This window comes from Malus domestica, chromosome 03, assembly GCF_042453785.1.
Source record: "Malus domestica chromosome 03, GDT2T_hap1".
Classification (NCBI taxonomy): Eukaryota; Viridiplantae; Streptophyta; class Magnoliopsida; order Rosales; family Rosaceae; genus Malus; species Malus domestica.
The window spans coordinates 7,039,530-7,055,654 of record NC_091663.1 but is presented as its reverse complement, the minus strand read 5'-3'; the positions used below and the strand labels follow the sequence as shown (position 1 = coordinate 7,055,654).

The following is a 16,125-nucleotide window of genomic DNA, read 5'->3' as shown; positions in this document are numbered from 1 at the left end:
GGGTCCTCGTTGGGCTTTAAATCGGTAATAGTGGAATCGGACTCTAAGGAGTCCATTGATTGGCTTTCTGGAGATGTTGAGGTTGGCAGTTGGAAAGCCTTTCCTGTCCTGACGAGAGTTAAGGTGGAGAGTGATGCTTTTCAGTTCTGTCGCTGGTCTTGGGTGCCAAGATCAGCCAATGGTGCCGCTGACTTTCTGGCGTCGCGGAGTTTTCCGGAGATGGGTTCTCGGGTTTGGGTTCACAGGCCCCCATCTTCTCTGGTCTTTGTTTTGAATAAGGATGGTCTTCCTTGCCCTCCTTAATTTTGTTTTGGTGGTGGTGGGGGTGACGCTCGTTGCTGGTGCGTCTGCTTGGTGTATCCCCTATCTCTTCTTTCTGTGTTGTTTGCCCTTGTGGTGTTAGCCTCCTGGTAGGCTTCCTGTGCTGTTTGTTTGTTTGTTCCTCCTTTCAAAAAAAAAAAAAAAAAAAAAAGCTCTTTTATGTTAAGGGTGTGCACGGACCAGGCTGAGCTCAAAATTGGAGGGACCAAGCCAGGGGCCATTTCCTCAAAATTTTGAACCCGTCCCACCCTGCTAATTACATGGACCCGCCATGCCCCGTTTTATGTTTAGAATTTTTAGACCCACCCCGAACCACAAGGATCCGGCTGACCGTAGACCCAAGGCCCGTTTGCCTACCCTTAATTTTATGTTTCATTGTACCAATTTTCAAGCCTCCATTGTTACTACTGCAACGTCATCCGGGATTGGTAGAACGCCATGGTCATCCTCGGACCATGTGAATACTTAGACGCCATATCGCTCATATTTCTTGGAGCCTCCGAATTGACCAAAAAGAAGTGAGAGAATAAAAAGGCAGCTTCTTCATTCATGTAAGAAATAGGAGAGCGCACAAATGTCCATGAAGCTTTCCACTGATTCCACATTAACATAAGCTCTAAATCAGAAAGGAACTCACACACAAAAATGCACTTAAATACACGATGAGGCAGGGACGGAGACAGAAACGTCTCCAGTACCGCCCATAAATCAAAGAACCCATTTACTCATGTCCAGCTAGTTTATAAAAATCCTGGCTCCCACGTCACATTTCCTTGCAGTCATCTTCAACCCCGGCTCTCTTCAGTTCTTTCAACTTTCTGTAACCCGTATCGGTTCCAAATATCCTGAAAAAAGTTATAGTAGAGGGAGATGGTTAGCGTACTTTCAGCTGCATTGCGGCCTCTGTTGGTTTATTTTGTGATATAAAACATGACTGACAATTTGGGTGAAAACCAGTCATACTTCATGGTCAGAGACTGGAAGTATGACTGGTACCAAGGTTTAATGGTTCAGTAAGACTTCGCTATAACAAGATCTATCCGCACAATATGAACAGTGAAAACCAAATCAAGAGGCAGTTGATCTTAAAATGAACGAAATTTGGTTTCATGTTAGACTAGCAACACTTATCCTTGTTAAATTACTTATTTCAAATATTGACAATCGGCTGAATGAAAAAAAAAGTGAAGAAATTGCTTCAGTCATTTCACTAAATTGGTTCGGAGATAATCCAGAAATTACTGTAGTTTAAATTCTTTAAGCAGCACATACTAAAAATTACCTGTCCATGTAAACAAAAGTTGATGAATAATTGCCAGACTTGGTGTAAAGCAAACGGTGGTGGTAGTCGTGAAAATCAGCACTGTATGATGAAAGTAGAAACAGTTCAGCAACAAAAGGACCAAATCGACAATATACACATTGCTAAAAATTACCAAGTACAGAAAAATACACTCACCCTCCATACAACGGTAAAAAATTTGAGAGGCTCCATGGGAAATGGTAACCACAATGTGCCTCGACCGTCTCCAGAACTCTAAGTACCATCCATAACCACAGAGTAATCAGATGGGGACCAGTAATTGCAGGACCAATAATGGTGGCAAAGCCAAGAAATAATATCTCAGCCGGATGAGCATATTCAGAAGTCAGCCCAAAAGGTGTAGCATATCTGCACACATGTTTTTACTCGATCAGGAGTTCACTGAAATACAGCTAAAAAATAACCTTAGTAAATACCCTTAGCATCGAGTAAGTTACTCATAACTCTCACTTACTCATGATGGACGCTGTGCACATGCTTGTACAACCATTTTGTATGCAGAACCCTATGTCCCCAGTAGAATACGAAATCCTCTAGGATGAAGTAGAAAATGATCTGAGTGGAAACAACTTTCCTGCCAAACCAAAGGAAGAATTACGGAACTAAGCATTTTAAAAGCCTAAATTGTTCAGAAAGGGAAAAGTTTAGGGTCTTTGTTAATTTTAAATGGGTTCATGATAATGGCATCAAACTCCACAATGTCTGAGAAAATATGCTCTAGCATATAAAGAACCTGAAAATACCAGGACGGCAATGGAAGACTACTGCGCATGCCCATGAATTTGAAGACGGGGTATGAAGCAATCATAACTGGTAGATTGACACAAAAATGATAGAGCAGTAGGCGAGTAATGCATTTCTCCTGAGCGGCAGGGCTGTTATTTTTTGTCTGCACAAAACTAGAATCAAGTCACAGCACTATTTTGATAAGATTTGATTGAAACGCCAAGGGGACAGCACCTACGTACACATTCTGTATGCATGGAAGGTAACAAAGAAACTTTAAATACGTAAAGAGAAGGGAAACTGTTATGACATTAGCAATAGCCCATCTAGTCCATTCAAACATCCTTCTCGACACATCTTCCTTTAACTCCACTATAGGACATCAGTTCTCCATCCACAAAGACAAAATGCACATATTAGATATATCCTACACTCTTATTTTGCTTCGTGTAAAATCAACTATGCGAACCCTATATTAGCTCACCAAACTAGCTATAAACTGAGTCACCCCAATCAAAGAAACAGATAGCCCATTACACCTCGAATCCTTTATCTTAGGGGGGTGTATTCAATTGGGATTTTGAGGGATTTTAATTCTTTTAATGAATTTAGAGGTATTCAATCAGGATTTTAAGTGATTCTCTGAAATTTAAGGTGTACTCAATTAGAATTTTAAGATAGTTTATTAAAATCCTTAGAAATCTAGATGTATTCAATTAGGATTTTAAAGAAGTTTATAACATTTCAGGTGTATTCAATTAGAAATTGATTTTAAGAATTTGAGAAAGTTGAGGAATTAGAGGGAATTGGAAAGATTTCGTAGTGTATTTTAAGCATCCACAAATCTCACCTCTTCCCATGAGATTTCGAGGGAATTAAATCAAAATTTTACATGGAATCTCTACAAATCAATTAAACTCCATAAAAATCCATGGATTTATAAATCCATTAAAATCTCTCAAATTCTCAACTGAATACACCCCCTTAATCACAGATGCACAAATATAGATTGCCAAAAATTTCTTATGACCTGCAACCACTGTATAATAGGCCAGTAAAAAGATTTGATTTCATACTTGTTCCTAAAACATAAGCTCCATCCAACTACACTGTTCCATCGCCCTTAACTTTAACTTCATGCAACCCTGACCATTTCCAGTCATTCAGGCTTACAGTCCAAAAAAAAATTGTCCTTAGAGAAACTAAACGCTTTCTTAAGAAAGATATATTAAACAGAGCTGGAAAACCATGTGTCCTTCCATACTCCACTAGCCAGATGAATGTTAGAGGAAGAAAATAAAATTCCTCATTTGAAAAATTACATTCTAAGAGCTCAGTGAAGAGAGATGAACCTGAATCTTGTACTTGCTCAGCCATCCTGCCCTCTCAAGATATATAAAAGGGAGTCCAGATAAGAAGAAAACACTCTCATGTAGAAAGAAACTTCCTAGACATGCCAGTTGAAAATCGTTGAAATTTGTGATCAGATACTGCATAATCAAAAGAGAAGAATTTCAAAATGGTAAGAAAATATCAGATAACAGTAGAGACCATTAGGTGCATGAAGTAGGAAAAATCAGTTCCGTTATCCTTTCATTTAGGAACATTTAAAGGAATCATGCGCACACCAATAGTTCCAAAAATCAGACATGGCAATAAAATCAAGGAACAACCAAGAAACTACATTTAAACGTTAAGAACTAAAGTAACTAGAGTACAATGACACCTACCTAAGCACTGAGCTGCTCTCAACCTAGACTCAAATCACAATTCATCTGTTCAGGGTTCCAATATAGAATTGAAAAACTATTGAAGTTTGAACTTGCATAACTACAGGTGGACAAGTTTCAATCTGTTATGTAACCTATGTTATGAGAAACAAAAATTAAGGAACTTTAACGAAAAGCTTCTGATACTGTTCACTTTAACAAAAAACCACGTTTTTTCACTAAAAGTCAATCATGGTACTATTCACTTTACCCTTTATTTTGTCCTTATCGTTAAAACTCAAAGTTTTCAAGCCCTTTTCATTAGTTTTTCTCAAAAATTAGGATTGTCTGCTTAAAATGTATCAGCGCCCATGAAAAAATATTCCTTTCTCAATCACTCCCAAAAAAGAAAAGAGAGCCACCACTCACTAACCACAGCAAAAAAGGATGATACAAAATTTTCTGAGTCAGATCTCAAAAGCAGCACATCCCAAGGCTTCTCAGATATAGAAACAGTCTCCATCTGAACGCAATATGTCACCAAAAATTAATTTAAATTCCTAGATTTCCTGCCCATGTATCAATTCTCTATCCACATAACTCCAGGTACAGTAAATTAACCAACTAATGAAATTAAATGACAGTATCACTTCAATCTGTGTGGCTTCACATCCTAACAATTTAACAAAGCGCCTCCAAATCCTTACATAACGTTAATCTTGAACATCTAATGCTGCCGTAATGTCACTACAATGGAAAAAGGACAGAAATTGACAACGAAAAGAGAAAAGAAAAAAACCAAATAACCCGGTAACCCTGAAAACAGTAACGACAATATCCAAACGCACTGGACACATCAAATCATTGTGTTATTCCACAAACATATAATGACACTTCAAGTTAATTACAGGCTTCAGATTCAAGCATCATTTGACCACAAATTACACGAACCGGCTTCTTTTCGAAGAAATATAATGTTAATAAAAAATCTCCAAAATCCTCATCTGAAATCAATTTTTCAACACCTAATGCTGCCCCACGATCCTAATCCATATTACTCAAAAGAAATCGAAGAAAGAACAACCCAGTGACCTCATTACTTAAGTTCAGTAACCATAACACTCAAATGCACCACACAGATCAAATCATTACACTAATCCCACAAGAAAGAAAAACCCATCACAGCAATCATACCCCACACGCCAGCATTATCACCAAATTCACACACATGGTAAAAACGCACACAGTAATTCCAATTCAAAAGCAACCAATGCCCAACAAAAAGATCAAATCTTGGTCCAAAAAACAAATTGAAAAAAACCCAAAAGTAAAATCTTTGAGCTGTAAAACCAAATGGGTATGTAGAAAAAGTACCCTCCAGCCAGATTCAACAATGGAAGCCATGGAATAGCAGCTTCTGGGGGCAGAAGAAGCAGATACCTGAAAACCAAGGAAAATGTGGAGGAAGAAGAAGGAGAGATACAAGAAGCAGCCCACGAGAGGAGACGAGACAGACTGTCTCTCGAAAAAGGAAATCAGGGGGTGTTTGTAGTTTTGGGCCCTGTTGGATTTATATACCACAACTTTAGCAAAGCTGACGAGCGGAGTTCAGAATGTGCACGTCTATCTGCCATTTGGATTTTTGCTTCTTTGATTCTCTCTGTGGTTTACCCAATTTACCCTCTTTGCATATGAAACTTTGATTTTTTTTATATTTTTTGTTTAATTTCAATTTTGTTTCTTTTACTTGGGGAAGGATCAAATGGCATTTTTATATATATTTTTTTGTTTAGTTTCATTTGTGCTTCTTTTACTTGGGGAAGGATCATGTGGCTTGCAGTAATTAGTGGGGCAGGCAGCTTCTCCAATTTTCATAAGATTTTGACAAATGACTTATCTCTTATTCGAGAGATTTTTTAATATGTATGGAATATCGGATGATATATCTTATATTATTATACAAATTGAGGTAAGAAATTATTTTCAAATGTTCATCCACTTGTATAATGACATATGACTTATGTATTCGTGTTTCAGGTACGATGAAAAATCTTTCCAATCAATCAAATGAAATTAACTCATTTTTGATCTAGTGGTATTTTCAAAACATTAGAAAACATAGAAGTCGAGTTTTTCTCTATTAAAATAAAAAGAGTGAACTATGCCAACTTCGTAGTCTTATTTCTCCAACAACGTTATATTTTCATTCACCATAAAAATTTTAAAAAACCAACAATCTCTTCCCACCCACTTATATTCTTAAACTACCCCTAAAATTTATGTTCTAAGTAAAATAAATATAAAGAGTGATTGAGAGATCTTAGGAAAATATAAAAGCCATGAGCATCCCCTCCTAACCTAGCTGAAAGCAACCACAACCAAACACCACATATAACAGCGACAACTCATTTTCTCCTTGCCGCTAGGAAAGTTAGCTTCTTTTCTTTTTCTTCTCATTTCTCTGTTCCTCTTTATCTCTTTCTTTCTCCCCCTATCAAATCTGGATTTTAAATTCATTTTCATATTTATTCTTGAATTCCAATTCAAAATTAAGGGTTTAAAAATAGGAAGATAAGAAGAGACAAAATGTGGGGTGGGTGAGGTGGACAGAAGAGATAGAAGGCGGAGGGGGACGAAAGAGTCAGAAATGGGTGACAGATGAAGAAACAAAATGGGGAGGTTTCATTTTTTTCTCATTTTAATTTTTTTTTCTATTCCTTTTTTTCTTTAACTTCAAAGAATATATAAGAGAATTAATTTTTAACGGGGCTTTTGAAGTCTTCTCACATAAGGTTAAATTTGGTATTAAAATTTTCTTTAATAATGGGAAGGAAAATAAAACTATAGAGTATATCAGCACTAAATAAAAATTGAAAAGAAAATTGATGGATTTTAACTTAATTTTTATCTTATAAAGTTTTGAGAATTGATTTGTCATGTAGCGAATTTTGATTAGATTGTAGTGTTATTCAGCAAAGTCCAGTGGCAAGTAAAACCTCACACAAATTTTTCTCCTTTTTTTTTCATTTACATACTTTGTTGAATTTTGTCCATTGATTTTCTTTATTTTATTTAATCTAACCTTCATAAATAAGCATAGAATGTGTATACAGAGAAAATCCGTGTGTTGGAATCAGTTCCCTAAGATTTTAGGTTCGACCAACATATAGTAGTTCATCAATACACATGTTCTCAATATTAAAAGAGTTCATAAGTTTGAATTCTCTCGTTAATGACATGAAATATTTAGAGTCGAATTCTATAATTTGTGAAAGGAAAATAGGATTAGGAACTGGTTAAATCACCTTTACATAACAGATCAATAATTGAAAGGGGAAATCGTTCACTACAACAAGAATAAAAGGAAGGGTGTAATATCCACACACCTTTTTTTATTTCTTCCACACATTTTTAGTTTTTGGCTATCGGATCGAATGAATTGAAGAAAATTAACTGACATAAATTAACAAGGGGTGTGTAAAAAGTAAAAAGAGGTGTGTGGATAGCACACCCCTAAAATGATGTAGAACTCGAGTTTATAGGTCCACATTTTGCATGATGACCTCTTTTGAGGTCACCTTTTAAGATTTGACGTAGCTTTGATCATTATTGATAAATGTCGGACCAAGAACATGTCTTCAAGGAATTTATTCACTTCTAAAGTTTATCACATTATAGATTACAATTTCGAATTTTCACTAAGGTGGGAACTGCCTCTTATACACGTAAGGCCTTCCACAGTAGATTAAAAAATTGAGTGTGATATAAATAATATAAAAATCAAACTCATACAATAGACCGGAAAATTTAAGTACTATTGAGAATGATTCTTATTTTTTAGTCCAATATGTTGAACTCATCCACACCAAACTCACTATTCTGACAATAGTGTAATATGAATTAAACTTATGGTGCCTAATTCTTACATATAAGTATCACACTCATCTCAAACCATTGTAAAAGGCCTGAGTCTCACCTTCATAAGAGATATGATCGATAATGTGCTAAAAATAATGTGACATGAATTGTTATAGTGAATATTCACATAGCATACCAAAGAAGAATAAAAGAAATACCACTTCATGGTGCATTAATTTAGCTGAAAATATATATGGTGTGTTCTTGATGCAAATCAAACTCTACGAAAAAAAGGAAATGATTTATGCATATTTATTTTCTTCCTCGGCAATTTGGCTTTTTGGATGAAAAAAAAGATTTTTAGCTACAATAGTTTCTGAAACTAACATAACTTCTCACTTTGGTTCTTAAGAGTTTGTCCACTGTCAATTATTTTGGTCATTCCGTGAAAAATCTTCAGTAAATAAGGAAAAAATGACAAAAATACACTCAATTTTTATCAAATCATTTTGGCACATTATTTATTAAATTGAAGCTATTTTTTACATTTTGGTTCTTATTTACTAGAGATTTTTCACAGAATGACCAAAATTATTGACTGTGAACAAACTCAAATACTAATTCTATAAATTTCAGTCTCAAAAACCAAAATTAGGAGTTATATCAATCTTAAAAAATCATTTTAGATAAAATGCCTCAAATAAATCAAAAGAAGCTGGTGTACACGAATCATTTTGCAAAGGAAAAGCCCATCATCTAATGTTCAAACGCGAGAGTGCATTTAGAGAGGAAAGTGGCCAAGTTGGAGGCCAAAATTGTAACAACATTTACTTGTCAATCTCACTGGAAAAGGCAGGACGACGCAGTATCGAACAAAGATTCTGAAAATTTTGAACTCAATTTCAGAGAGCATAATCTATATAATAGACATGGATAAAATAATAGTTCCCTGCCCCCATCAGTCACACTTCACTGCTTGACAATTCATAAAGTATTATGGTAGGAGTAGAATAGGATTATCTTCCCTCTTTTTTTTCCTCTCATTTCCTTCTCTTCTATTTGAACGGTAACGGTTAAACCACGTTAACATCTAATATTAATTTTTTATAGAAAAACAAAGACAAAATAGAGATTGTGAAAGGAGAGAATGGAAAGAGGAGGTGAGAGAATTCTAATCCATTATACTAACTACATATAACTGTGAGACAGTCAGGAACTCAGCATGTGGAGTAAGCTACAAAGAAATAAATGTACGTGTGAACAAAAATACAGAAGAGTCTCATGTTTTAGTCGGTTCTTTACTTTTTTAGAAGAGATTATAATTGAGTTTAAGTTTCATTGCTGAATCAAAAAGAAAAGGTTTTGACGTGCCTACTCTAAATATTTTCCCGTGCAAAAAAACTGGTATTTAAAAGTTAAACAACTCTCGTACTGAATAAGATTAATCACCTTCTCCACATAACGTGGTTGTAGTGCCCCCACTCGAAAATTTCTTTACTAACACATTGATTGGAAGTGAATAGAATAATCCACAGGGCACCAACCACAGCTAGGTGATATGTTCCGGCCAGAGTTAGTAAAGCATATAAAATGTTGCCCACAGCTTTTCTTTTTTCATTTTTCTGATTCCCACAGTGGGAGCAGTGTACGAGAGGAGCTTTCCCTTTCATTTTACCTCGGAACATCTTCAATTAAAGAGACTAAACACATTCTCGTTCAAAATTATAAAAAATGTCGTACCCAGTGCACAAGGCTCCCGATTTACGCAGGGTCTGGGAGAGGTAAATGTCGGCTAGCCTTACCCCCAATTAAAAGGCTAAAAATAGCCCCTTCAAAAAACTATTAGTTTTAAGTTTTTTCTTCAAATTTATTGATTAATTTAACTAAACAGTAACTTATATCATATTAAAATCAGTTATCCAAACATAATTTCTAAGTTTCACGTGTCGCTAATTGGGTAAGTATTCAGATTTCTTATGATATAATTTTTTTAGTGTCATGTGTTGCTAATTGAGCAAGTATCCAGATTTCTTATCTTTATGTAATATCAATAATTTGTTGGGTAGGACTTTTGAGTGACACGTGTCGAGATGTAATTGGTTATGCAAATTTCCAATAGGATACTTGTCCATAATTCTTATCTTCAGCTTTCATTAATAATAAATTGGCTGGATGTTGGGGTAAAGGCTTCATCTTTGATCTCTCCAATAAATATTTGGTAGATTCTTCAAACTCAAAACATGGGTACATTCTTCAAAATCACACCCAAAGAAAATAAATCTTAGGTTTATTAACATTGGTAAATTTATTTGAATAAACTTGACATAGATACATTTTACTTTAACAAAAAACTCCATGTACTGTTCACTTTAACGAAAAACCACATTTTTACACTAAAAAGTCAATCATGGCATTCACTTTACCCTTTATTTTGTCATTTTTGTTAAAACTCAAAGTTTTCAAGCCATTTTCATTAGTTTTCCTATAAAAATAAAAATGTACTCATATAAGTTTGAAAAATGAATTAGAAAAAAAGAAAGGATTTTACATAAAAAAAAGGGCACATTTTCATTTAATAAAACTGGTACATTTTGTGTATAACAAATTGGTATATTTGATACATTTTTATCTCTAATATCACTGATGCATTTTGTGATAAAATTCAAAATGTAGCAATATATGGTTAAGTTGGGACAATATTAGTGATGTTGGTGGTGTACCATGTCGGGCATATAAAGTTTATCATAGTATGAGAGTAAATTATTCTTTTGAACGTCAGGCACCCGATTTACTCGGCTTGAATTTGTCTTCTTAAGTTGAACTTTCGAAAAGTTGCACTAACTTCAGCATAAGGATATAGAATGAATGACATTTGAAAAGTTGTGTTGGCTTCGGTGAATGAATGTTGACCGCACCCTTGAAAACCTACATTAGCACTGGGCCGGTATAATGACTTGATCAGTTCCTGACATGGGAATTGGTTTCCTATGTGACCCTGCGTGGGGCCACACGATCATTAGAGGGCATGTTGGAGAATAGAATCCAACATTGGGCATATAATAAAATAATATAAAATTAATATATTGAAGTTTTCACTCTTAACATCACCGAAGTCTTTTGTGAAAAACTCAAGATCTAGCAATAGATGATTAAGTTAAACAATATCAAAAATGTTAGCGGTGGACCACGACATGCCTATAAAGTTTATCACTTTCTAACGAAAGTATGATTTGCTCATTGGTCAGCTGCAAAACAGAAAAAAAGAAGTTAAAGAATAGATAAGGACAGCAAAACAGATGAAAAACAGATGGTGCATTGAACCAGACAGGTTTAATTTCCATCATATCTTATCTCCCAGGATCCTTGATTATTTTCTCCAATTTTCATAATGCAGTTCACTAATCCGAGCACACACACACAAAAAAGGGAAGATTACTTAATCAATTAAGTTTGATTTGGGGTTAACTTTGTTTGATTACAGATTTAATCATTGTCAGCAAACTTTTTCTTTTGCATTTAATGATTCAAAACGGGTATGGAGAGAGGGCTAGTTGTGGTAGGTTGATTTGGTATTGCTGTGCTTTAAAAAAAATTTATTTTTGCTATGCTGTGAGAATAAGTTTATTTTTGCTGCTTCAAATTTTCAGCATTTTTTTCACCCAAAATTGTGAAAATAAGCTGTTTTTAACTGTTTACCAAATACATTTTTAAGCTCAGCTTTTTCTTATATTTACTTTTTATAAAAGCATATCAGTACCAAACCAGTACGTAGACCACAAAATCTCATGGGTGGTATTTTCTGTTTTTTTTTTTTTAATTATTTCAATTCAAGGTTGCAATGAATTTCAATTTTGGATTCCCTTCTCATTCCAACTAGGGTTTCCTTATCCAATTCTGAATTGAAAGACAAATAAGAGGAATGACAAGAATAAGAGTAGTCAAATGAAGAAGATAAGACATGGCGAAACACAGCCTTTATTGCAGCCCCAACAAACAGTATCTGTCCAAGCTTGGCCAGTCCGATGGCCCCTTAGCCATGTTTTGGCCTGGTGAGCTCCACGATTTTCAGTCCAGTCTTCAGCTAAAGATGAGCTTTGTCTAAATTCAGATCATATTTTGGCCTTTTAGCCCTCTATTGAAGGTGACCCCACTGGGTCACTTTTAGGCGTGTAGAAAACGACATTGTGCTGGTTCCTCCTTCATACTATCCATAATCCATCCTTTGACTTATGATCCAGTCTCAAATTTCTCATCCACTAATAAGTTCACCTCTCCAGCTCTCATCTCTCCGACTCTCATCCTCTTTTGCGATGGAGGACCTCGTACCCTCCGTTTACATGACGATACTTCAGCTGGTGGGCAACCGACCACAGAAGGTTCCTGGTACAGCGAATTGCCTGCGGTGCAATACATAACAATTCAGGCAGATTCTGCAAGCTCCGATCGAACAGAAATCCAACTCCGTCTGCCTGAATGTCTCTTGACTTCGGACTCGGCAATGGGCCCTCAGTCCTCCTCCGAGCTTCTGACCCATTGCCTCTTCTGGGATCCAATTCCCCATTTGTGCTTCTACTTTCCAACACTCATATCCTAACAAGAAACGGTGCTCGTTGCAGCATAAACCTAAGATCTCCAGACACATCTCTAAATCTTTCTATGACAAGCAAAAATTTCAGGCACACAATTTTTAAGGGTATACTGGAAGCAACTCATATTAATTAATCACTTAAGTACTCGTACAAGTACATTTGAATAACCGAAAGGAGAAACAAAATCTTGAACAGAAACATTATAGGGACCAAAATCCTGCAAAACATTCTTAATGCGAATATCTTTAGAAGATTAAGAAAACCGATAGGGGTAAAGGCTCTAATTTGCCCTCGGCGTGGCCCATTCAACCCTGAGGATGAGATTGTCATAACCGTACCCATTCAGTTTGTTGATTGCTCTCTGGGCATCTTCCCTGTTCACAAAGTTGACAAAACCAAATCCTCGGCTAACGGAAGTATTCTTATCAAGAGCAACGTAAACACGGCTAACAGCACCAAAAGGCCGGAAAAGTTCAAGCAAGTCAGGCTCGCGAGTGTCCTCTGAAAGGTTGGTGACACGAACAGAGTTCTCATCATTCCTTCGTCTCATATCACTTCCAACTCTGTCTCCACCTCCTCTCTGGACTGGAGGAACATATTTACCTGTGCTAGGAGCTCCAGGTACTGCTTCTGATGTAGGAGGCTTATCACTAAATACCTCAGGCTGTTGGGCCAGATCCTTATACGGGCAATGTGAAGTCCAGTGATCACCCTTCTTACCACAAGTCCTACAAAGTTTGAGAGCAGCCCCTCCTTTTGTGAGTTGAGACAGAGCGTCTCCTCCAGCCTTTGGTTCTTCTGCTTTGCTACCTGTTCACAGTCATACAGAAAATTATAATCAGAAAACCCAACATACAAGTTACCATGACCAATTGACATCGATCGATAACAAATAAATCTATACTAAATAAAGCAAAAATCAAACAAATCTCAGACAGACATAATAGAGAAGCAGCAACTGCAATGCGATATATTTCCTCCATGTCAACAATGCATCATTCACAAGACAAAATCACATGGCTAGAGAAGGTATCTTCAAAAATCAAACTGATCCAACAAATTTGAACTACATTATATCTGACAAAGTAACCATATAGCAGTAGGACTCTTGACTAAAACAACCCTTAACCTCTCCACAAACCTAATTACAGGATTTGGGAACAAAACCAGATGAAGTTATAAGAGTTAAACTAAACATACTCACGGTATCGGGTTAAAAATCTACATCGTATAACTAGACATGCAAACGTGTCTGTACGAAGTTATAAGATTTAAACCAATCCCATAAACTCTTGAGAACTAATCCACCGAAGAAGCGCCGACCTAGAAAAGACCTGTACAGTCAGCCAGACAGTCTACCAACTCATGTGCCAAGCCAGCATTTGTTCATTTAAACATAGCAATTCCCTCAAACAGACATTTCCATTAAACTAAGATAAAAGCAAGGGAAAGAACAAAAATGCTTAGTAACGGTTAAGTTATTTGAAGCAAGCATTTTAAATTCCACTCTCTCCTTCCTCCAAACAACAAAATAAAACAAATTCCAATTCAATTTTAGCTTCATTTGTTCCAAGTGCAAAAAAATTAATTAGTCAAAATTTAATTCGAGGGGAAATATTCCCAATTCGCCAAATGAAGCAACAAACTGAATTTCACCAAAAACTTAATCTTTATTCTAAGAAGCTATTCCCAATTCCAGATAATCTTCCTCAAAAACCCGAAATTAAAAACACCAATCACCGAAAACAATCCGAAAACCAGAGAACAAGGCAAAGGCATACCAGGAGCCCTGGGGCGCTCGAGGAGGATCTCTTCAGTGGAGACCATGGTGAGCCTAGCACCGACGTCCTCGTGCACGGCGTCGCCGAACTTGGGCCAGGAGCGGCGCTCCACGGCGCGCTTACTGAGCCGGGCGTTGGCGAGTTTCCGAATCCGCGTCGTGGTCGTCATCTTGACCTTATTTCCGTCCTCGTTGAACTTGTATTCGATCACCGTCTTGATCCCGTTCTCGTCGGGCCCAATCTCCTGCATCGGCGGCAGGAGAAAGTCGAGGTCTTCGCCGTCGTCCTCCTCGAGCTCTCCCCATCGGAGTTTAGGGGGTTGGTTCCCGGATGCGGGTCTCACTAGAGCCATCGCTGTGCGCGTGTGGGGGGAGGGAAGGAGACGAAGAGATTTGGGGATTTTGTTAGGGTTAAAGATTAGGGCTTTGAGGTTTGGGGAAGTGAGAGCGATGAAGAAAAAGACAAAAGAATTTTGGTTGGGTTTATGTGTGCGGAATTGTGGATGTATATGTTGTTGGTCGCAGGTGGATTGGGTTTTGTTGGGCCTTCAGTTTCGTTAGTGTTTGTTTTGGGCTTGTGGATGTGGTTATATTTTCTCTAAAACATAGGATTGATGTATATCATAGAATCATCTGGCAGATTTGGATTAAAGAACAAGTTGAAAGGTACAAATTGAGAACTACCCGGTGGTTCAGTGGTTGGGGACAAATTTTAAGTCCGTATTCTACATGGCATGTCATGAGTTCGATTATTGACGTTAGTGAATCACATGACGGTGGCCGAAGGAAGGCTGAAATGCTTTTATGAGTTTTTCCGACCCTGGAAGAGTGGACGGTCGTGGCTAAGCCACTATTTGGTCTATTTATTAAGAAAAAAAAGGCACAAATCCAGAATAAGAATAAAGCTTTGTAGATTTGGCTCCGGTGTCAATTTGGGTCCATGATGTATCGTTTTGAAGTAAACAACAACGCGCTTTGATGTGATATATGGGTTTTTTAAAAAAAAACCAAATTCCATCGTTTATAGTGTTTTATTAGGGTTTTAAGTTTTAAGGCCATCTTTAATCGAAGGGTCCAGAGGGCCAAAGGGCCGAAAATAGCCCTAAAATCGTCTCCAATCGAGGGCTAGGCCAGAGGGCTTGGGAATCTGGGAGGGCCCCACAAAATTTCAAAGGGGCAAAGGGGCAAAGGGCTGGCTATTTTCGGCCAGCCAGCCAGCCAACCCCGGGCTAGCTATTTTTTTTTTATAGTTTTCCTATTGCTGTCGGTTATAACCGACAACATTAAAGAGAAATTCTTTTTTTTATATAGTTTTACTATTAGTGTCGATTATAACCGAACTAATAGTTTGAATTTTTTTTTAATATAACGGCTAGCTGAGTCAGCTAGTCGTTGGGCTTTTTTATTTTATTTTATTTTATTTTAAACATTTCTTTTCTTCTATAAATATGGTGAAGTTCTTTCAATTCTTCACTTCATTTGCAATATTTCCTTCTTCAATATTTTTCAATATTTCCTTCAATATATTTCTCAATATTTCCTTCAATATATTTTCCAATATTTCCTTCATCTATAATATTTGTTTCAATTTTTCAATAATTTCCTTCAATATTTTTTCAATAATTTCCTTCATCTATAATATTTGTTTCAATTTTTCAATATTTCCTTCATCTATAATATTTCTTCACTTCATTTGCAATATTTCCTTCATCTATAATATTTGTTTCAATTTTTCAATAATTTCCTTCAATATTTTTTCAATAATTTCCTTCAATATTTCCTTCATTTTTTTCAAAAAAAAAAGGCCTTATCTGCAAT

General features: G+C 36.4%; 2 protein-coding genes across 4 annotated transcripts; both read right to left on the bottom strand.

Annotated features, from left to right (window-relative positions):
* Positions 1–840: 840 nt before the first annotated feature.
* LOC103423556 (methylsterol monooxygenase 2-2) lies at positions 841–5,825 on the bottom strand. Of its 3 annotated transcripts, none has more exons than XM_008361642.4 (7): positions 5,455–5,825; positions 3,724–3,861; positions 2,389–2,534; positions 2,100–2,219; positions 1,781–1,993; positions 1,604–1,684; positions 841–1,166 (listed from the first exon to the last, which is right to left on the bottom strand). In XM_008361642.4, exons 1-7 carry the CDS (start codon positions 5,482–5,484, stop codon positions 1,085–1,087), a joined length of 810 nt encoding a protein of 269 aa, XP_008359864.1. In that variant the 5' UTR covers positions 5,485–5,825; the 3' UTR covers positions 841–1,084. The 3 variants fall into 3 exon arrangements, with proteins under 3 accessions (XP_008359864.1, XP_070674986.1, XP_070674987.1); XM_070818885.1 differs by having other exon boundaries at positions 5,521–5,670; XM_070818886.1 differs by having other exon boundaries at positions 2,389–2,924; positions 3,352–3,861; positions 5,455–5,624.
* A 6,797-nt stretch (positions 5,826–12,622) lies between these two features.
* On the bottom strand, positions 12,623–14,786 carry LOC114823909 (uncharacterized). Its single transcript, XM_029099701.2, has 2 exons — positions 14,309–14,786; positions 12,623–13,337 (listed from the first exon to the last, which is right to left on the bottom strand). Exons 1-2 carry the CDS (start codon positions 14,658–14,660, stop codon positions 12,808–12,810), a joined length of 882 nt encoding a protein of 293 aa, XP_028955534.1. The 5' UTR covers positions 14,661–14,786; the 3' UTR covers positions 12,623–12,807.
* Positions 14,787–16,125: the final 1,339 nt, after the last annotated feature.